Source organism: Protobothrops mucrosquamatus, unplaced genomic scaffold, assembly GCF_001527695.2.
Source record: "Protobothrops mucrosquamatus isolate PMUCROS unplaced genomic scaffold, P.Mucros_1.0 scaffold815, whole genome shotgun sequence".
Classification (NCBI taxonomy): domain Eukaryota; kingdom Metazoa; phylum Chordata; class Lepidosauria; order Squamata; family Viperidae; genus Protobothrops; species Protobothrops mucrosquamatus.
In genome coordinates this window covers 234,124-255,854 of record NW_015387078.1, presented here as the reverse complement: position 1 = coordinate 255,854, position 21,731 = coordinate 234,124, and the positions used below count along the sequence as shown (strand labels likewise).

The window sequence follows — 21,731 nt, the reverse complement described above, 5'->3', positions numbered from 1 at the left end:
GAATTCCATGAAGGAATTTGAGCTGGGTGTGTATCACTTTAAAGCTTCAGCCCAAAATCTAATGGCTTTAGCTCAAAATAGACTGACTGGGAATAATTCAATTCAGCTGAATAATTGGGTCTGGAATGATTGCCCAAAATGGACAATGTGAATAAATCAAAACCCAAAGTCTGGTTTGGCTACTGTATTTTTGTAGATTTAATAGTTCATCAACCCATGCAGACCATCCGACATGGAAAATATAGATATATGTATGTAAATTGGTAAGACCACACTTGGAATACTGCATCCAGTTTTGGTCGTCACAATATAAAAAAGATGTTGAGACTCTAGAAAGAGTGCAGAGAAGAGCAACAAAGATGATTAGGGGATTGGAGGCTAAAACATATAAAGAACATGAAAATACAGATCACCAAGACTAAAAATTTATTAAAATTTAGCTTTCGCCAGCACCTGCTGTCATCATCAAAGTTCAAGCCAGGATTGAGGGAATACGTTCTTATAATCTCTGCTGAGCCAACCGTTTTGCTAACAAGCGTGTTACGAGTCTATTCAACTCCCACCCTCCCGTAATCAGTTGCCCCGTTCCTGTTTCCGTCGGGCTCGTTGACAGCTGTTTGAATTCTGGCACTCTGCTTCTCTCCACCCGCCCTGCCCGTGTGGAGCGTATGTTTGGCCGCGCGCAGTCATCTCACTGCTCTTTTGACGTTTCTATGTGTAATGCTGCCGTTTCAGCTGTTTGTTCTGCCACACATACAAATTATGAAGAGCCACAAAGGATGTCCAGTATCCCATACTGGTTTTTTTCCCCATCTGCCTTAGACTGTGCCTTAGCATTTGAATATTTGATAGGCTTTGCTTTTGTGAGCTGGATAGGAATAAAGAACTTGACAGACATTCTGTTTCACAGTGGGGATGATAGCAAGGATCAGAAGCTCACGGTCATGCCTATTTCCTAACAACAAAAAATTGCAAGTAATACTTATCTCTGCAGGTCTTCTCATCTGCTGGCTAATTGTGTTGGAGGCAATTGAATTAAATAGCTATTCCAAAAGGAGGAGAAGAAACATTTACAGAAGAGGCAGATATACCATAGAAGATGTCTATGATCAGTGCTTTGCCATTTTTCAAATCTCCTTATCTCAGATCTTCAAAAAACTCCCTTGGGGGCCAGGGTCGACACAATCTTCCTGCAAGTGAATTCCGGTGTCTCACACCTGAAGATGCCATTGGAGTGTTTGAAATTGAGAGGGAAGGTAAAATCCATTTCTTGTGTTTAATCTTAAGAAAGACATGTTCATGATATGGAAGAACTGTATAACTGGATTCTGAATAAGATAGTTACACGCGAGTGAGTGTGTGATATGAAGAAAAGCAAGAAAGCAATAGTGTGGTATAGTATTGTAAGCTTCAGCCAGGGCAATTAAAAAGCAGAATTTCATCTTTCTTGCCCTTTTTCTCCAAATACATCAAGCATGGCACACTATGAACATTTCATAGTTATCTCCCATGTTCCCAAATGCTGAGAAGTCAAAGCAGACTAGCTAGTAGGAAGACAAACTAATACACAGTATGCCTAAATTCAGAAAGCGAACTGGTTTAGTGTATTGGTGAAAGGCACCAGATTAGAAATAGTGAGATTATGAGTTCTAGTTTTATGTTAAGGAAAGAAACCAGCTGGGTGTCTTTGGGTCAATCACTCTCTCTCAGCTCTAGGAAATAAGCAATGACAACCTGCTTCTGAAAATGCTGCCAAGAAAATTGCAGGGACTCGTCCAGACAATCACCAGGAATCAACAGATATGAAGGCACCCCTCTCCCCAAAAATCAAATAAAGGAAAAATACTATAATAAATAGGGATTTTTTGGGGGGGGAAATACCGCTCTAAAGATTAATCCAAAGCATTAGAAAAAGCTAAGGTTTGGAAAGACTTAATGACAGTAAAATACTGTATATTCAAGAATTTCATCAGAATTTCAGCCATAAGGTCTGATATTGATAGTTAAATTAACAGTGCACCAATAAAAACCGCATCATGCCTTACGTATAAGGTTTCTTTGATACAGTTAATATTGTGTTCAAAAAGATAAAAATTAAACTGTTTATTTTCTAAGCAGTAAGCAGAAACTGAACAGAACAATATCTCTTTCAACTACAAGTTGCAATTGGGTCATGCATAGAGGGGAAGAATTCTGCTGGCCAACTACAGAGAGAGCATTTCTTTTCCCATTTCTAATCTTTGCAGATGGCAGTAGCTCTGCAATTAATCCATTTATGTTCCATATTTTACCAATTCCCACCCCCCCATTTGCATTTCCTAAAGCCAGATAGAAAGGCAGAGGGATATATGATTAAACTGATTTTTTTCCATTAGATAGTCTGGGATTTTCAGCTAAACCTGAACATTACTGTGATTTGACTATGCCCCAGCATAAATGTGGTGCACATTTGCATTTGAAATGTAAAAATTTCAAGAATAGTAATTAGGCTAAAGATTAACTCAGTTCCCAAAAATGTATGACTTTATGCATTTGAATGCTTATCTGCTAGCTCTGCCTATAACTGAATCCTGGCATAGCTGATAAAAGAAAACCCATTGCAGTGAAAGGCATCAGTTAAATCCCCTCATAGAAAACCTGTAATAAGAAGAAACCAGATTGGATTCCTGAAATCTCAGTTTGCAAGACTCGAGGTTTTGTCAGATTCATCCTCTCACCTAGTTTCATTTTTTCTTGGGCGGGGCCAGTATTTTCCTAGCTTTCTGGAAGTTTAATCTTTCTGTAATCAGCAGGACAAAATTTTACATCTCCCTTTCTTCTTCCCTCAAGCCTTTATTTCAGTGTCGGGAGACTGCCCCCTCCACCTGGATGAGATTCGCCATTTTCTTAACCTATGTCCTGAGTTGTCACTTGGCTTGTTTGAAGAAGGTCAACTAGTTGCTTTCATTATTGGCTCCCTCTGGGACCAGGAAAGACTCAGCCAGGTAAGCTAAATTTGTTTTTGTTGCTTTATACAGCATTGGGGAGAGAACGAATGAGAATGGAATCTGAACCCAGTTTTCTTTTAAAGAAATTATTCAGCATCTGTCATTACTTAACAAGGGAGGAATATAGGTAGGGAGGTAGGGAGGTAGATGCACATAGAAATATGTTCACAGCCATCTGTGCAGCAAACCCCTAGAAGATATGCTTCTATTTATATAACATTTCATTTTTGCAAACTTCCAGACACTATTTTATTGTTAAATAAGCAGAAAACCCTCAGTTAATCTGAAGAGCAGTATTTCACACTTTTGCACCTATGAGCAAACTGCTGAATGATTTGTTCCTTGCCTGCTTCCCCTTCCAAAATATATATCAATGCACATACAGTATGATGCTGAAAGATGGCTGTGTTTTCATAAAGTTGCGGCACAATAATTACATTGGATTAGACTACATTTAGTTAGAAATTAGTAATCAAAAGAGCTTTACAGAATTTGGACATAATTTCAAATTATCCAAAATGGGCTATGGGAGAATAGGTTTATTGAAATGCAGTAGGTAGGCTTTGTTTCATCAGGGCCAGCTTCTGGCCAACTTTTTCTGGACACAAAAATGTAAGCAGGATCGGGCTTGGGTGGAATCAGGGACTCCCAGAGCTGTAGAGAAAACTTAGAAGTTGAAGAAAACAATGGAAGTAGACAGTGGCCAACCAGAGACCTATTGTTATCAAGGAAATCACATGGATGTGTCCAAGGCGTCACAAGATGTCTAGCTCATCTACAATGAAACTTTCATTTATTCAATAAGTTTATGGAAACAGGGCAAGATAGATTGAGAATACAAAAATCCTATTCTGAAATGACTGGATTCCTTGAAGTCATAGCTTATCTCTGCAAAAGTTAGAAAAATAGATTGTGTGAATAAAGAAATGACATGATTCTTACTGAGAGACCAATGATTCAAGGATCTGGTTAAGGCAAACATTTTGAGATGAATATAGCTGTCAACGGGGAGATTCAAAAACCAACCTCTAAAAAGCATTTTTTTTTCTCTCTTCTCCCATGGCAGGATGCGCTGACCCTACACAAGCCTCATGGTACCATAGTCCACATACATGTTCTGGCAGTACATCGCATTTTCCGCCAGCAAGGCAAAGGATCCATCTTGATGTGGCGCTACCTACAGTACCTTTGCTCCTTGCCCTGTGTGCGTCGAGCCGCATTGATGTGTGAGGACTTTCTTGTTCCCTTTTATACGAAGTGTGGCTTTAAAGTGCTAGGCCCCTGTGAGATCACTGTTGGTTCATTAAATTTCATTGAGATGAACTGTGCTATTCGGGCTCATGCATTTGTGCGCAGAAATAGTGGCTGCTGAGATAATATTTCCCCTTCCTGTTAATTTCCAACAATCTGGCTAGAAAACAAAACAATATCTGCTGTGATCCTCAGTCCTTCAGATGGAGCTGAAGTCTAGTGAATCAAGGAAGTGCTGAAAGGTAAGACCTTGGTGGTCCACGAATATAAGCGTCTTCTGATTCATCAGTTTTGAGCAAGTAAACCTGCCCAATCTGAAAAGGAAGTAGTGATAGATCCGACCCTTTGAAAGTTTCACCATTGTAACTACAGTATGCGATGCTTAAGAGATCTACAACTGATGATGAACTGTAAGCTGCTGCAGTCATTCAATTGTAAGATAAGAAGAATGTTAAGATTACAGGCAAGGCTGCCTTTGAAAGTTATAGTTAAGCCTCAGACTTCTCTCTTGGGTCTTGCACTGGTCAAGTTCTCACATGAGGGTAAAGCTGTAATGAAGTTTAGCATGTTGTTTAGTTTGATGTGAGCACTAGGCAACTTTGCATTGTGCAAACCATGTGAAAAGAAAAGTATTAGGACTGTGTGAACGTAATGACTGTAAAATAGAATAAGGAATAATGCAAGAATTTATTTTCTCAAATTTAAACTATGAAGGCAGCAAAACATGATAGCTGCTTGCAGTTCTAAGATTTGGTAGTAACAGTTATGAGTACTGCAGAGAGTCATTACAAATTATGCATTTTGCCTTTCATGTTTCGTTCATTAACAATAACAGCTCTATTTTACAAGAGGAGTTCAACTGCACTTTGATTTCATAAAATTGGTTACTTTCAGTTTCATAGTATTCAAGCAACTAAGTGTATTTACACAAAACTTACTGTAAGTTATTGCTTTTTGTTCACTGGAGAGCAATTTTATACCTTGTTATGCTGGTTGGTTTTATGTAAGGGTATATAACTTAATATGTTGTATAAATATATGCTGCCTTAGCATTAAAGCTACTAATCTGCATGATGCAGGTACAGTAGTCGTCCACTTAAGGCAGTTCATATAACCATGGTGCAAAGTTACGATAGCCTTGGAAAAAGTGACTTATAACCTGTACTCACACTTAATGGCAGTAACAACAGCCTGGTGATTTAACAACCACTGTGAAAATTGTCTGATTCTGACTTAACTTATGATCGTAACAACTTACAATGAAAATTCCCAGTCCCAATTGTGATGGTACATTGAGGGCTTACCTGCATAAGTCACAGTATATGATTGCCACTACAATGATAGAAAGCTAATTGGAAAAATATTCTTTTCCAATGTAGCACAAGCATCAAAGGTTTGCAAAACATTTTGAGTTCCAAAAAAAGGGGGGGGGAGTTTCCCACAGTTGAAATGGCTGTATTTTGAATATAGGTCAGAATGCTTTGTACCATTGTTTGAATTTTAAATTTTAACTAATCAGCTGTAGATGTGGGCATTTTCTGGTGCAATCTGATCTACTTACCACAACTGCAGTAGAAATAAAAGCCAAGCCAAGGAAGAAGTTAGGATATTCTGCCTTCCTTATGAACAGAGCAGATACTTGCTTTTTTTTTTTTTTTTTGGTGTGGGACGGAAAAAGTCTCCTTACTAAGGCAGTATAAGCATATCTACTCAAAATAAGCACTGCTAAATTCAATGAATTTAGCTCCAAGGAAAACATTTAGCACTTCAAAGTCATAACCCATTGTCTGTAATCAATGACTAATTATAAAGTAGTTCCACATTTGAATTCATTACTTGGTCAGCCTTGTGCCTAGGAAATCATTAAAGTTCTTGCCATTGAATAAGGAAGCATTCTCCAAATGTTATTGCGTGTGCCATTTACCACTTGTCAGGTCAGCAATAAATGTCTTTTTTCTCCTAATGTGTTCTTGGGTTTTTTTCCCCCTCTTCCTATGCCATGATGTAATCAATAAGACTATGACATTGGGAAGTTATTTTATATAATACAGCTAGGTTGAGATTGTGACTGGCGGTGATGGCAAAGGAAGAATTAACTTCCATTACTCGGTCACTCCACTGGTACACGATTCAGATAATGAAAAAGATTCCAAAAGCAGGGAGTAGGAACACTTCAAAAAATTACTAGTCAGACAGTAGATACCTGAAAGGCAGCCACAGGGCTTTGTGATACATATATTTGTCATAATGGCACTTTTGTGAAGATACTTGTCAAAGGTTTACAAGGAACAACAGTGCAATGCAAGGGGAATGACAAGCTTTAACCGGTTTGGGGAACAAGTGGGATACAGGGATTAAGCATTAAAATTAATATACTTTGGATGCAAAGAAATGATTACCAAATCTGTCTTTAATGAAAAGTAGATAAACAGTGTCAACTGGGACACATTGTTCAGTTCAAAGGAACAGTCTAATATTTACACATTAGCAACAATAATGATAGAAAAATATTCTCAACCAAAGGCTCTAATAAATTACCACATATACACAGTAAGATTTTGGAATGCTTTGTTGCTTAGGGCAAAACAGTGAGTCAGAATTCTAAATCAACTGTGCTATGTAGCTACAGCAGGTTCTCTGAGATGATGTACCTCCAACTTCAATACTTCTAATTTAGGGTTAGAAATACATACACACAAAAACGTACATATACTTCTCGTAGAATTTAAGCTCATTTATTTAGACCAAAAATATTTTTTTTTACATTTCTCATTTTGTCACTAGAGAATCTGATTACCTTCCTTTCCTTTTAGAAAGGAATTATACTTCAAGTGTTCTTTTAAAGAAATTCCAGGTTGCTGTGCTACCAACCCAATGTAAATATTGGAATAACTACCCGCATTTCTTAACCGAGGACAAGGTGCCTTTAAAAGCAATGTTCTTGGTCAAAAAGTATTTAACCCTAGTGACATACAGAGATTGTGAAAACGTAAAACAAGAATTTGCATATAAAAATGCCCCTTGTACAAAAAGATGGGGTTTATTTTCACAGTACAATTCCTAGTACCATAAAAAGGCACTAAGGCAGGGAGGACTGCCACAAGGTCCAAGCACCATATTGTGCCAAAAGGCAGTAGGAAAGGAACCCCAAACCAGGATTTGCATAAAAAGGAGGGATTTCAAGTAGGAAAACATAGAAACTGGCAGATGGTCAATGGAAGCAGTTCAACAGGGTGTCCGTAGTTAATACAATCTTTGAAAAGTCATCGGCTGACCTCCATCTCACAAATGCCCAATCAGCCGCACAGATGAAAGACGTCTTTGGATTCTTTGCCAGTTCCTCAAAAGAAACTTGACCTCGAAGGCTGAATTCATGTCAGGGAGGAAACTCGGGAACAAAGCTTTGTGGAGACTACCTTCTGATGCAAGGCACGTAAGTGGGAAATGTTCTGATAACAACCCCTGGTTTATACTCGTAACTCTCCAGGTAATGATTAATTGATGTTTAGGATTGCCACAGAATTGCCACCTAGTTATATTTTGCTCTGGACATCCAGAAGAATGTACACCTCACAAAAGGTGGCAGGGACTACCCACTTGCTTGGCTTCAGCACTTGGTGCATGCTGTTTCACGAATGACACTTAAAAATTCCAAATAGGAAGCTGGAAACGAAAATGCTCTGCTTTACACAGTCATAGCTGCCTCTGTCCTTGTTCCTCAAAATCCTTTCTACTAAATCCACTTAAATGCTTCATCGGTGCAAGGTCTGGTCCAAGTCATACTTCTCGCAAAACTTGGTTGTGAAAGGCAAGCAGGTTAGATATTCAGTCCAGTGCCAATTGATGGGATACACATACAGCCAGATCACAAGAGATGCAAACAAACCAACGAAGATCAGGAGTGAGACCATGATCATCACCCGTTTGCGATATTTGTCTGCAGTACCAAAAGTGATATAGGGCAGGAAAGCAAAAGAAAGTAATAGGCCACTGAGGAAACCAAATATGTGTGCAATATTGTCGATCCATGGCAGAAGACCGCAGGCGAAAAGAAAAAGGACGATCCCAGAAAGATTCAAAAAAGCCTTCCAGGGATTCTCTAGGACCTGCCAGCTCTGGAAGAGCTCCACAAAAAGGCAGGCTAACAAGCCAAACTGGGATCCTGCTGGGCCCACCTAGGGGAGAAAGAAAAAATAATTATAGCAGGATATCTTTATTATATCGTATTTGTATATCCACCCATCTCGCATTAAAGTAACTCTGGGCAGTATACAACACATAAAACATTTTTTATATGTTTCTATTAATTTTAATATAATAATATCTTCATTTACAGTACAGTTAGCTGCTAAGTGCAAGCAAACCTCTGTTGCATTCTGTATTTTGGTATACTTTTACAATAAAAGGTGTATTGCTCAATATAAACAAATATTCTTGTGAATAGCTGTTTCTTCTTTCTGTAGTGAAAACGATGGCATTCACATTCAAACATAAACAGAACAAAGCAATGCTCAGAACTGAGTTTCTAAGGCCATGTGAATATATTTCTGATTAAATGAATGTAGACTTTGTCTAGGTCTTCTGAAGGATGTGTAGCACTATGGATTTATGGAATTCATGGGCTGCCCTAATTTTCACAATTCTGGGTGCCTTACCAAATACAAGAAAAAGAATAATAGTTTAAAAACAAGGAGCGGCACTGCTACCAAAAGTAACTAAAAAGAAGAAGCTGACAACCATTCAAAACATCATACTTGACCCCTCTATCCCAGAGCCTGGGGACCCAGCCAGGTTTTAAGGGCTCATTTAAAAAGGCCACAGTGGGAGTCATAGAATGGTGTTTCAGAAGGCAGGTGTCATGGCAGAAAAGGGTCCTTTAAGATGGCACTGCTTAATTGTTGGGCGCTGGAGCATGCCAACTTGGTCAAAACATGTGAGTTGGGCAAAATTAATGGTTCCTCAAAAAAAAAAAAAATACCCACATCAGAATTAGGATGCTCAGCTATAACAGGAAGTTTTATTTTATTTCTCAGTTTTCTACTAAGAAAACAAAAATACACACACATATACACAAACTTAAATAAAACATATTAGAAAGAAATTATATTAAGGGACTCGGACTTTGTTTATTCGTAGGACTAAAGGAAGTCTGAGTTTGAAATGGGCTAGATATATTTGAAGATTCTACAGAACAGTGGCTCAGAATGTTGCCAACTCTTCCATTCTAAGTTTCCCTTACAGCGTACGTAACCTATCCTCTGCTTCCTGGTACAAACATGCAAATACACACAAATGATACACAGGGATACGTGTGTACTAATCAGAATATGTCCATGTGTTGCTGTTTGTCTATGTGGGCCTAATCAAGGTAGATGCAGATATGTGTCCTGTATATATATATTTGAGACCCCAATCAGAGCAACACATATGCATTTGCTGCTCTGATTAGGATCTCAAATACACATATACAGGACACACATCTGCATCTACAAACAGATGCAAGATATTACTGTATAGTACAGTACAGTATTCAAAATACATGCCTCTTATGACCACTCCAGTAAAAGATTTGGAAAGAATTCCAAAATCTGTGCACTGCATATTTCCCCTACCTCGTTGTAAAGGCACAGAACACATTTGTTCGGCATGAATATTTGCTTTGCCTGTTGAGTTTTTGCAGCATTTAAAATTCTAGAAAAGGACGTTCACTGAACAAAATAAAAGAACCAGAATATAAACACAAGAATTTTCATACATTTTCAAGCATGTTTTGCTCATCTGTTTATTATATTGGCTGATTTTTTTTTTTAAAAAAACTTTAAGCCAGGGGTGTCAAACTCAATTTCATTGAGGGCTGCATCAGCATTGCGGTTGCCCTCAGGGGGGCAGGGGAGCGTGGCCTACTGGGTGGGTGTGGATGGAGTGGGTGTGGCCTACTGGGTGGGCGTGACCAGCTCTACATCGTTCGCATCAAGGGTGCCTATGGGGGCCTGGGCAGCAGTGGGATAGATCTGAGGATCTCTGGCAGAAGGGCAAGTGCCAAGGCATGGTCCACTGGAGGAGCCTCACTGTTCCTCTCAGGCCATGCGGGGGGGGGGGGCTTATGGAGCTAAGACTGAATGCCTTTCAGCATAGAGGGCCACCACAAAATTGTACATTGGCTCCCGGCCGGCCTGGGCCAGGGCCAAAGCAGCAGGGGCCGTTCCTTCACTGTTTCCAGGATGGCTTCACGGGCCACATGAAACCACTTCGCGGGCCTTATCCGGCCCCCGGGCCTTGTGTTTGACATGTCTGCTTTAAGCAGAGCTGACCCTGGTTAATATCTGAATGGATGAGAAATAACAACTTTCATTTTATTAACAAGAAAACGAAATGGACATGTCATCTGGAATTGAATTTGACCCAAGGAGAATTTTCCTTTCAAGAAAAAGTGTAGTTTTTAATTCTGTACCAGAAATTCCAGTCATATTGCAGTGATTGCAAATATGAAATTTTACTTGATTATGGGAAAGGCTGAGTAAAGAGGCCTATAGTTTGCAGGACACAGAAACATCATTGGAACTACTGTCATAGAAGATATTACAGGTAGTCCTTGACCTATGACCAAAACAGCCCAGCATTTTTGTTGGTAAGTGAGACAGTTAAGTGAATTTTGCCCCATTTAACAACCTTTCTTGCCACAGTTGTTAAGTGAATCACTGCAGCTGTGACTTGGCTTGTCAGAATTTCCCAAACAGTGATCACGTGAACCCAGGATACTGCAACTGTCATAAATATGAGTCAGTTGCCAAGCATCTGAATTTTGATGTTATGACCATGGGGATGCTGCAATGGTCATCAGTGTGAAACACGGTCAAAAATCACTAACTTTGAACGGTCACTAAACAAACTGTTGTAAGTCAAGGCCTATCTGTATACTACCATTCCCAGTTTCTACGTTTGCAAAAGAAAACTCAGAATATAGGATAAAAGAACTATGCAACACATCACTATCCAGTAAAAGGATATAGTTACGTTGGTAGACCATAAACTGAACTAGAGCCAACATGTGATACAACTTCCAAAAAGAAAAAAAAACTGGCCTGTATCAATAGGAGTAAACTATCCAGTTCAAGGTATTCAAGATATTATTCCCCTCTAATCTGTGCTGGTCAGATTGTACCTAGAATACTGAGTCCAACTTCGAGCAGCATATTTTAGAAAGGACACTGACAACCTAGAACAGGGCTTTTCAACTGATAGTACGCGTACCATCAGTGGTACTTTAGCACCTGGCAGGTGGTATGTGGCCCCTAGCCAAGAGTAGTGGGGGAGGGAACCCAAGAGTAGTGGGGGAGGGAACCAGCTAAACCGGCGCCACACAGACCTGGAGGAGATCAGCTGGAGCTGCAGGGCTCAGCAGAAGCCCCAGGATCTGCACGTGTGGCTGCATGCTGGTAGGAGCTTCTGGCACACCCGGAAGAGAAAAGGAGGAAGAGGAGGCGGAGAGAGGAGAAGCTATAAAAGGAGCAGGTTTTGGCAGGAGAGAAAAAAAAACACGGAGAAAGAGAGAGAAGAGAAGATAAGAGGCTTTTGTTAGCAAAGCGGTGAGAGAACGAGTGAGCGGCCTTTGCGAGCAAAGGATGAGTGAAAGAGCGAGCGAGCGGCTTTTGCAAGCAACGTGTGAATGAATGGAGCAAGAGAAGCTTTTGCGAGCAACGTGTGAGTGAAAGACTAAGAGAGAAGCTTGTGCAAGCAACGTGTGAGTGAATGAGAGCAAGAGAGAAGCTTGTGCGAGCAACGTGTGAGTGAATGAGAGCAAGAGAGAAGCTTGTGTGAGCAACATGTGAGTGAATGAGAGCAAGCCAGAGCCTTTTGCTAGCAAAGGGTGAGGGGAGGTGCAAGCAAAGGGTGAGAGAAAAAGGGAAAAGTAAGGGGGAGAAGGGAAAAAGAAAAGAAAAGGATTGACTTCTGAGTTCCACTGTTGCAGTAGGAAGGAAGCATTAACATTGAACCTTAACTTTTTACTTTTTCATAATATTATAAACTAGCCATTTCTATAACAACAAATGAATCTAACCGGTAAAGCCCAAAATCCGCCCCCCCCCCCTTTTTTTTAGTCATCAAGTTTTTGACACCTTGCTAAGCACTGGTGGTACTCGAATATTATCATGTCCTAAAAGTGGTACAATCTGTGAAAAGGTTGAAAAGCCCTGACCTAGAACAGTACTTCCCAAACTTTTTCCTTCATTACCCAAAGCCACTTATTTGATTTTTATCCAGTGTAGGTAAAACACTTTAAATCAATTTAAATGTCCCTGTAGTGATTGGGTAATGGGTTTGTGTGCCACTGCCCAAATAAAAATTACTTTTACCCAGTTTGGGGTAATTTACCCAGGTTTGAGACGCACTAATCTATAGCATGTCCAAAACAGTGTGACCAAGGAGCTTGAAAGAAAAATAAATAAATGAGCAGTTAGATATGTTGGGTGTGTTTCACATGTTCTTTGCTCAAGTTTAAACAGAAGCCGTCTATCACCAATGCTGCTGTAGTAGATTTCTGCAATGGGCAGAGGGTTGAGCTCCACGGTACTTCCCAACCCTTATGTTCTATGATTCATTCAGTATTCTAGGATGCAACATACTGGAGAAATTTTTATAATACAATACAATAGGAGGAGGCAGGAGTAATAGGTATGTTTGCTGCCTTGAGTTATATATAAAGTAATAAACACCTACATGAAACTGTTGGGCAAAATCATCCATCACCACGGATGAGGTATCACTGGTACACTGATGATAGTCAGTTATATATCTCCATCCTGGATGAAGTAAGTGATGCTGTACTGTACTTTTGCAGTGCCTGGAGGCTGTGGGGGCCGGGAGGGGAACAACAGACTTCAGCTGAACCTTGGTAAGATGGAGTGGCTGTGGGTGGGCCCCTCTATATGCAAGAGTTTATCATCTTTGGGTAGGGTTGCACTATCCCAGACCTGAAGGTCCTCCTGGACACACGGCTCCTGCTCAAAGAACAGGTGGCAACCGTGGTTACGAGGGCATGACTTTGTGTTGTGCATCAGTTATACCTTTTCCTGCATAGGGAAATTCTCCAGTCACACACTCATCCCTGGTCATCTCCTGTTTGGACTATTACAACATGCTCTAGATGGGGCTACCTTTGGAAAATGTACAGAAGCTTCAACTGGTATTGAATGTGGCCAGGTGAACAATTTTAGGTGCCCAAAGAAGGGTGCATGTAACACCTTTGTTCTGTGAACTACATTGGTTGCTAGTTTGCTTCCAGGTCCAATTCAAGGTGTTGGTTGCGAGCTATAAAGCTCTAGGGAACCATCTTCGTCGCATTACATTGGTTCGTCCCACCTGGTCAGGCAGGGGAGGTATGTTGCAAACCCTGTCAGTTAAAGAACTCCAACTGGCGGACTCTAGAAAGACAGCCTTTTCTGCCATTGCCCCTGCCCTATGGAATCACCCCCTCCCGGGGGTGAGGCAGGCCCCCTCCTGGCCTTCTGAAAAGCAGTTAAATAATTTCTGAGGCTTCCTTTGTGGGACCCAGAGAAGCATGCAGCTGTAGGCTGGCTGGTGCCCTGAGAGCCCTCCCTTAAACAGTGTTTAACCATGCTTGCCTCCTTTTAAATTTCTAAAATTTTAATTTTTATGTACTGTTTTTATATTTTAAAATATCTTTATATTTTATTGTACACTGCCCAGAGTTCCTCTCTGATGGAGATGGGCAGTTCAAAAATGTGAAAAATAATGAATAAATTAATAAAGGTGGTATTAAAATCTAATAAAAATAAATTGCCGTGCCCCAACAAATTAGAAAACTAAAAGATAATAACAGTATTCTCATGCCCGGGAGACAGAGTATCAGCTGAAGGACTCCTACCTTAAGTTATGCTAAAATAAATTAAGGGTGGGACATTATCATAATTTATCAGTTTAAAAGATGGGGCATCGTCATGATGCTATCGTATCACTGGAAGAGGGATATGCAAGGGTTATCCATGAGTCGGCACTTTGTTGCCTTATGTTCCCAACAACCTGAGAAATGGCTGGTGTTGAAGGGATTAGAGAAATGATCTCCTTTACAGCCTGTTAGAACTTCAGATTAGTCAACAATCTCTTACATCCCGTCAAAAGGCATGGGTCCTATCATGTGAGAAGAAAAACAGACCCAACACGTGCTGGCCCAATACATAGAGACAGAAAACTACAGTACTTTTAGGAGAATATTATCTTGTCTCAAATCTGCCTCAGATAGAGAATAAGACAGATCACCCATGCCTGTAGATCAATAAAAGGAAACCTATCTATCTATGCAAAATATTTGCTACCATTTTTTTTACTGAAACAACTGCACCTTTTTCAGGATCAGAAAACAAAGGTAGCTACTTTAGTAAGTTGCCATGATCCTAAAAACAAAGATGGCTTCTTCAGTGTGTTGCCAACAGGTGCTGCCTTCATACTGTAAAGCACCTTTTCAAAGTCAAATCTGAAGCACTGCACAGCCCCAGAATTTGATTTATTTAATAGAAAACATTATTTAATTAATCCCTTATGCTTCGGTTTCAAGTCCTTAGATTCTTCCAAGTTATGAACAGGCACCACAATTCATTCTGAGAGCCATTTCCTTAATACAAATTTTCTTCTAATGATTCTGATTGGAGTTTGGCAGATGTTCTTCACTGCAAAGCAAATTTTCATTTTTAAATTAGGAATAGATGAAATGGAGGTGTCACAGGTGCCATTCTACCACACCCGATACTAGCCCTATATAGTCTATCACTCTTTGCCTCCAAACAGCAAAATCATTTAGCACTTTACTTACCCTGTTTTTTTCTGAATTACACCCCACCCTTTGCTATGCGAAATCTGTCATCTTACACAAATTCTGACAAATTTGCTTGAAAAAAAAACGAGACAGAGGAAGCATGTGCGAAGTATGGCTTCTGAATTTCTTTCCAACTGTTTTACAAACAATGGCCATATAAGACTTCTGTATTTGCTCTGTCTGCAGAGTTCCTCCATGTGTGTGTGTGTGTGCGCGCGCATGCGGATGAATGCATGAGAGGGCATCATCAGAGCAGGTGCATCTCTGTGTTTCATGTGGTGTTTGTGTGTGTGTGTATGCATATAACAAAATTTGTGGATGGCCTTGGGGATGAGGGGAAGAGATGCTGTCAATCAGACAAGAGGCAAGAGCCCCCAGTGCAGGGGTAGGCAACCTTGGTTCTTTTATGACTCATGGACTTCAACTCCCAGAATTCCTGAGTCAGCATAGCATAGCATAGCTGACTCAGGAATTCTGGGAGTTGAAGTCCATGAGTCATAAAAGAGCCAAGGTTGCCTACCCCTGCCCCAGTGGTTTAACGGTCAGAGGAAGAAATTTAGGAAGGACACAATCGTTCAGGCGATTAAAAGTGGTGGCAGGAAGTTCTCTAGTTTCAGACTTGCAAGATTCTGTTAATGTAGCCGTATAATAAAGTAGAATGAGCTCATCTGAACATGCTTGGTTTAGCTGAGAGGGCTGACAGTGCATGTTCTGGATCCTCTGTGCTCCATTCTTGGTCAGGAAGGAGCTACTTGGAACAGAGGAGTTTGTGGCATCCTGAGCTGTTTCTCCCGGAAAGTATACATTGGGAATGTTTTCTGGATTTTTTTCCCTCCACAAATGTTAGTCCATTTGTGACTTGATCTGTCTTTTGCTTTCTACTTCTCTCTCCCCCCCCCTGCCCCCGGAAATTTGGTCTTGTTCCATTCCGTTTATCTTGCAGGCTGACAGACAACACCTGGGCCAACATTGCACTGGATTGGAAAGGCTGCTGAGCCTCCCTCGTTTCCATGGAGGCTTGCGGTTTGAAGCGCATAAAGACCAAAGGCTCTCAGTTACAAGCTTGCAACTAGTATGTAAGATGCTAGGCTTCCACTGGTCCAGAGAGCTATGCATCACATCTTGTATATTGTTTGGTTGCTTAGGCTACTAGGCAGGGAAAGGGAAAACCCAAGGGAGGGGTTATTTACATCTGCGCAGCCCTTCAGCAAACCTTCCACTCTTCTCCACTCCCTTTCAAAGCAGCAGCCGAAGCTGAATCAGCACTTCCTTTTGTTGCCACATGTCAGCAATGACATCATCAGATCCACTCCGGCTTCCCACTCTGTGCTGGGCCAGAAATCAGATGGCAGTTGGCCAGGCCAGTTGACTCACCAGCCACGTGCCAAGAACAAGGAGGAATGGGGGGAGGGGAGGAGGGGGAAATGAGACAAAGGGGAAACTGCTCCTGATCAAGAGAATTTGGCAGAGAATTTGGGCCAAAAGCTGCTTAGTGCTCTTTCTGAAAACTTTCCCTAATGAATTTATTTCTCGGTAACAAAGAGGTCCAGGGGTTTTCAGGCTAGAAAAGCAAAGGGACTCCAACTGACAGGAAAAAGAAAGGTAAAAATATCAATAGGGCACTCTCCCAGAACTGGAACTAGAGATCACATCTGAATGATCCTCCAGTTTTAAGTGCAAACAGATTCCTGCCCACCGAAAAATAACAGATTATACCAAGGGTGTCAAACTCGCAACGTCACGTGACGTGTCGTGACGTATCGTGATTTTTTTTCCATTGCCGGCAATGGGGTGGGCGCGGTTTCGGCATGACACATCCGGCCCATGGGCCGGCAGTTTAACACCCCTGGATTATACTGTTCTTCTTGTTCTCTCTCTCTCTCTCTCTCTCTCTCTCTCTCTCTCTCTCTCTCTCTCTCTCTCTCTCTCTCTCNCACCCGATACTAGCCCTATATAGTCTATCACTCTTTGCCTCCAAACAGCAAAATCATTTAGCACTTTACTTACCCTGTTTTTTTCTGAATTACACCCCACCCTTTGCTATGCGAAATCTGTCATCTTACACAAATTCTGACAAATTTGCTTGAAAAAAAAACGAGACAGAGGAAGCATGTGCGAAGTATGGCTTCTGAAATTCTTTCCAACTGTTTTACAAACAATGGCCATATAAGACTTCTGTATTTGCTCTGTCTGCAGAGTTCCTCCATGTGTGTGTGTGTGTGTGTGTGTGTGTGTGTGTGTGTGTGTGCGTGTGCGCGCGCATGCGGATGAATGCATGAGAGGGCATCATCAGAGCAGGTGCATCTCTGTGTTTCATGTGGTGTTTGTGTGTGTGTGTATGCATATAACAAAATTTGTGGATGGCCTTGGGGATGAGGGGAAGAGATGCTGTCAATCAGACAAGAGGCAAGAGCCCCCAGTGCAGGGGTAGGCAACCTTGGTTCTTTTATGACTCATGGACTTCAACTCCCAGAATTCCTGAGTCAGCATAGCATAGCATAGCTGACTCAGGAATTCTGGGAGTTGAAGTCCATGAGTCATAAAAGAGCCAAGGTTGCCTACCCCTGCCCCAGTGGTTTAACGGTCAGAGGAAGAAATTTAGGAAGGACACAATCGTTCAGGCGATTAAAAGTGGTGGCAGGAAGTTCTCTACTTTCAGACTTGCAAGATTCTGTTAATGTAGCCGTATAATAAAGTAGAATGAGCTCATCTCAACACGCTTGGTTTAGCTGAGAGGGCTGACAGTGCATGTTCTGGATCGTCTGTGCTCCATTCTTGGTCAGGAAGGAGCTACTCGGAACAGAGGAGTTTGTGGCATCCTGAGCTGTTTCTCCCAGAAAGTATACATTGGGAATGTTTTCTGGATTTTTTTCCCCTCCACAAATGTTAGTCCATTTGTGACTTGATCTGTCTTTTGCTTTCTACTCCCCCTCCCCCTGGAAATTTGGTCTTGTTCCATTCTGTTTATCTTGCAGGCTGACAGACAACACCTGGGCCAACATTGCACTGGATTGGAAAGGCTGCTGAGCCTCCCTCATTTCCATGGAGGCTTGCGGTCTGAAGCGCTTAAAGACCAGAGGTTCTCAGTTACAGGCTTGCAACTAGTATGTAAGATGCTAGGCTTCCACTGGTCCAGAGAGCTATGCATCACATCTTGTATATTGTTTGGTTGCTTAGGCTACTAGGCAGGGAAAGGGAAAACACAAGGGAGGGGTTGTTTCCATCGGCTGGCGCAGCCCTTCAGCAAACCTTCCAGTCTTCTCTACTCCCTTTCAAAGCAGCAGCCGAAGCTGAATCAGCACTTCCTTTTGTTGCCACATGTCAGCAATGACATCATCAGATCCACTCCGGCTTCCCACTCTGTGCTGGGCCAGAAATCAGATGGCAGCTGGCCAGGCCAGTTGACTCACCAGCCACGTGCCAAGAACAAGGAGGAATGGGGGGGGAGGGGGAAATGAGACAAAGGGAAAACTGCTCCTGATCAAGAGAATTTGGCAGAGAATTTGGGCCAAAAGCTGCTTAGTGCTCTTTCTGAAAACTTTCCCTAATGAATTTATTTCTCGGTAACAAAGAGGTCCAGGGGTTTTCAGGCTAGAAAAGCAAAGGGACTCCAACTGACAGGAAAAAGAAAGGTAAAAATATCAATAGGGCACTTTCCCAGAACTGGAACTAGAGATCACATCTGAATGATCTTCCAGTTTTAAGTGCAAACAGATTCCTGCCCAGCGAAAAATAACAGATTATACCAAGGGTGTCAAACTCGCAACGTCACGTGACGTGTCGTGACGTATTGCGATTTTTTCCCCCATTGCCGGCAATGGGGTGGGCGCAGTTTCGGCATGACACATCTGGCCCATGGGCTGGCCGTTTGACACCCCTGGATTATACTGCTCTTCTTGTTCTCTCTCTCTCTCTCTCTCTCTCTCTCTCTGTCTCTCTCTCTGTCTCTCTCTCTCTCTCTCTCTGTCTCTCTCTCTGTCTCTCTCTCTCTCTCTCTCCCTCCCTCCCTCCCATCTCCATTGTGCTTTTCCCCAACTAGGGCCCCAAATCCAATCTTTAGCCAGCTCACTTGGGCCACTTCTCTGATTAATAGAAACCATATGGTATACAAGTCCTCTCCTTCCTCCCCCCCCAAAAATATTAAATTTCAAAGAAAGATAAAACGCAAGGTAATAATAAAAAAGAAAAGATTAAAAACAAGGAAGGGTCTCAAAGGGGGAAAAAGTTAAAAAGTGACCAAACAAGGAAAAGGGATTAAAAAAGAATAACATCTCATTTTCTCCAGTACAGTTACAAATATATAATAAAATAATCTCTTTTATATTTCTATCATCATAACAAATCTAATCAAATCCTAAAAACCAAAACTTTATTTACAACTTATTGCAATCCTGACGTCCCGACAACCTGAAAGCTGGAAACAAAGACACACTCAGTAACACAAACCAGATCCAGCAACACAACATGCCTTACAATTTATTAATTGATTAATCATATTTTTATCCTGCCACAGCCACGGGGTTCAGAGTGGCTCACAAAAGTCAGAAAGTAAAATAAAATATTGAAACACAAGGATAAAAGAAACAAAGCGCAAACATAGTGTATGGCATTAACCCTCAAAAGTTCTCTGGATAAGCTCTGATTTATTTTTTTATGTTTTGGAAGATGGAAAATGTTGCTGGCAGAGAAATCTGCAATAGGAGATCCTAGCAGAGGGCTGGCCCCATCACTGAAAGACAAAGACTTTTGAGCTTCCTGACCTCCTGAATATGAGGGACAACCACAAGGTTGTCAAGAAACTGATTCCAGTCAGTCATTCAGTTTCCTTGCCACTATGGATGGCAAGAAATGACATCTCATATTTAAGTAGTCTTATCTCTGTTTACTGGGTGGCACAATGGCTGAGGACCTGCGGTGACTAATGGAACTTCAACCCATTAGGCACAGTTCTCGAACCTGGACTGTCAGTTTTCCAGCTGGAAAGCTGACAGTCCAGGTTCAAGACCCATGTGCGATGGGGTGAGGTCATCCCAGGTCCTGCCAACCTAACAGTTCAAAATGTGCAAGTGCGAATAGATAAATAGGTACTGCTTCTACAGGAACTGTTACTGCATTTTGTATTTTCATATTGGCCACATGATGATGGAAATGTCTCTCAGACAACACAAGCTCCTTCAGCTGAGAATTGGACATGAGCTCTGCCCCCTAGAGCAGTGGTTCTCAACCTGTGGGTCGGGACCCCATTTGGGGTCGATTGACCATTTCACGGGGGTCGCCAAGCAAGGCTGTCCGCCATTTTTTTTGTCCGCCATTTTCCCCCCTTTTCCGGCAGGTGCCTTACCTCCCTTGGGCTGGGCCAGCTGGTGATCGGCCTGCTCCGTCTCTGCCGCTTGCCAGCTACGCCTCGGCCGGCGCAGGGGGCGGAACCACACATGCGTGGTGCTCCCGGGCAGGGAAAGTCCTCGACTTACGACTGGTTGGGTAGTCCTCGACTTACGGCCGGTTTAGTCCTCGACTTACGACTGGTTTAGTCCTCAACTTACGACCGGTTGGGGTCGCGGCATTAAAAAGGTTGAGAACCACTGCCCTAGAGTCAGTCATGTCTAGACAGGGGAAACCTTTAAAGCTTTATCTCTGTTTACTAAACTGGGATGCCAACAACAGTTATGGTCCTGCCAAACACCTTTTGTGCATTCCTTCCCTTTTGTATGCTAACAAGACCAAAAGTTTTGGGTTAAGAACACTTCCTCTTTATATCCACACTGGAAAGCTATAATTATTTCAGTATGTGATACTCACTTCAAAACCATGACTTCATTTTCAGAAGTGATCAAAAGTCTTTAACCATAATATCACCCTTTGGAATTAAGGGAAAGCTGTAATTAACTGTAATTTGCTGGCTTGTTTTTCAGTTTCATGAAATGATTGCATTCTCAACCTGAACCATTGTTCATGTCTCAAATGATTACCAGAGCATATGATAGTCTGAACAAAGCCAGCATGGAGACAGAGAAAGAAGGGAATATGTATGAGAAAAAGATAAATTCAGTAGTTATACAGGAATATTTTAAAAGCCATTTCTTCTTATTGTTCATATGCTGCCTTTTGCTCATGTAGAGCAAATGTAGATCCTACTTTTACATCAGTGCCCTGTAAACAAAACAGTACTCTCAAACAGTGACCTCAAATATTTCAGAATCTAAAAATCATGTATTTCTATCATCGTGACAAAAGGAGCTCAACTCCAAATAACATCATGGACACCTGTATGTGATTTTACTGGCAGTTGCAAAAGTGGTTTGCTTTCCCAGTCTAGTTTACAACCTTTACATTTTCTGGTCTCCCATACTTGTAGTAACCCGGATTGATCTGGTTTAGCTTTTTGAGATCAACCTAGGTCAGCTGCATGCTGCCAACTATTCAAAAGACAGCACAGTTGGGTCGTGCCAATGTGTTCTTTTTACTAATCTTATTTCTATATTCCTTTGCTATAAGAACTTAGTACTGGATGCAAAGCATTCTTGTTGGTTTTTTACAGTGATCAAGTTCTCCTATTGCTACTGATTTTGAAGATTTAATAGCATTTTCAAATTTGGGGGCTGCAGAACATGATCCAGTGCACCTGGGGAATATTTATTTTAAGCTCATTCATACAACTATAA

The 21,731-nt window shown here is 41.4% G+C and overlaps 2 protein-coding genes across 2 annotated transcripts in view; one reads left to right on the top strand and one right to left on the bottom strand.

The window, feature by feature from the left end:
* Nucleotides 1-1,084: 1,084 nt before the first annotated feature.
* AANAT (aralkylamine N-acetyltransferase) lies at nt 1,085-4,359 on the top strand. Its single transcript, XM_015818904.1, has 3 exons — nt 1,085-1,256; nt 2,830-2,984; nt 4,054-4,359. The coding sequence occupies exons 1-3, from the start codon at nt 1,100-1,102 to the stop codon at nt 4,357-4,359; spliced, it is 618 nt and encodes a 205-aa protein (XP_015674390.1). The 5' UTR covers nt 1,085-1,099.
* A 2,274-nt stretch (nt 4,360-6,633) lies between these two features.
* RHBDF2 (rhomboid 5 homolog 2) overlaps nt 6,634-21,731 on the bottom strand; it is a 35,525-nt gene continuing 20,427 nt past the window's right edge. Inside the window, exon 17 of the mRNA XM_029284671.1 lies at nt 6,634-8,413. Coding sequence (XP_029140504.1) covers nt 7,991-8,413 — 423 coding nt within the window. The 3' untranslated portion in view covers nt 6,634-7,990. The remainder of the gene's footprint in view (nt 8,414-21,731) is intronic.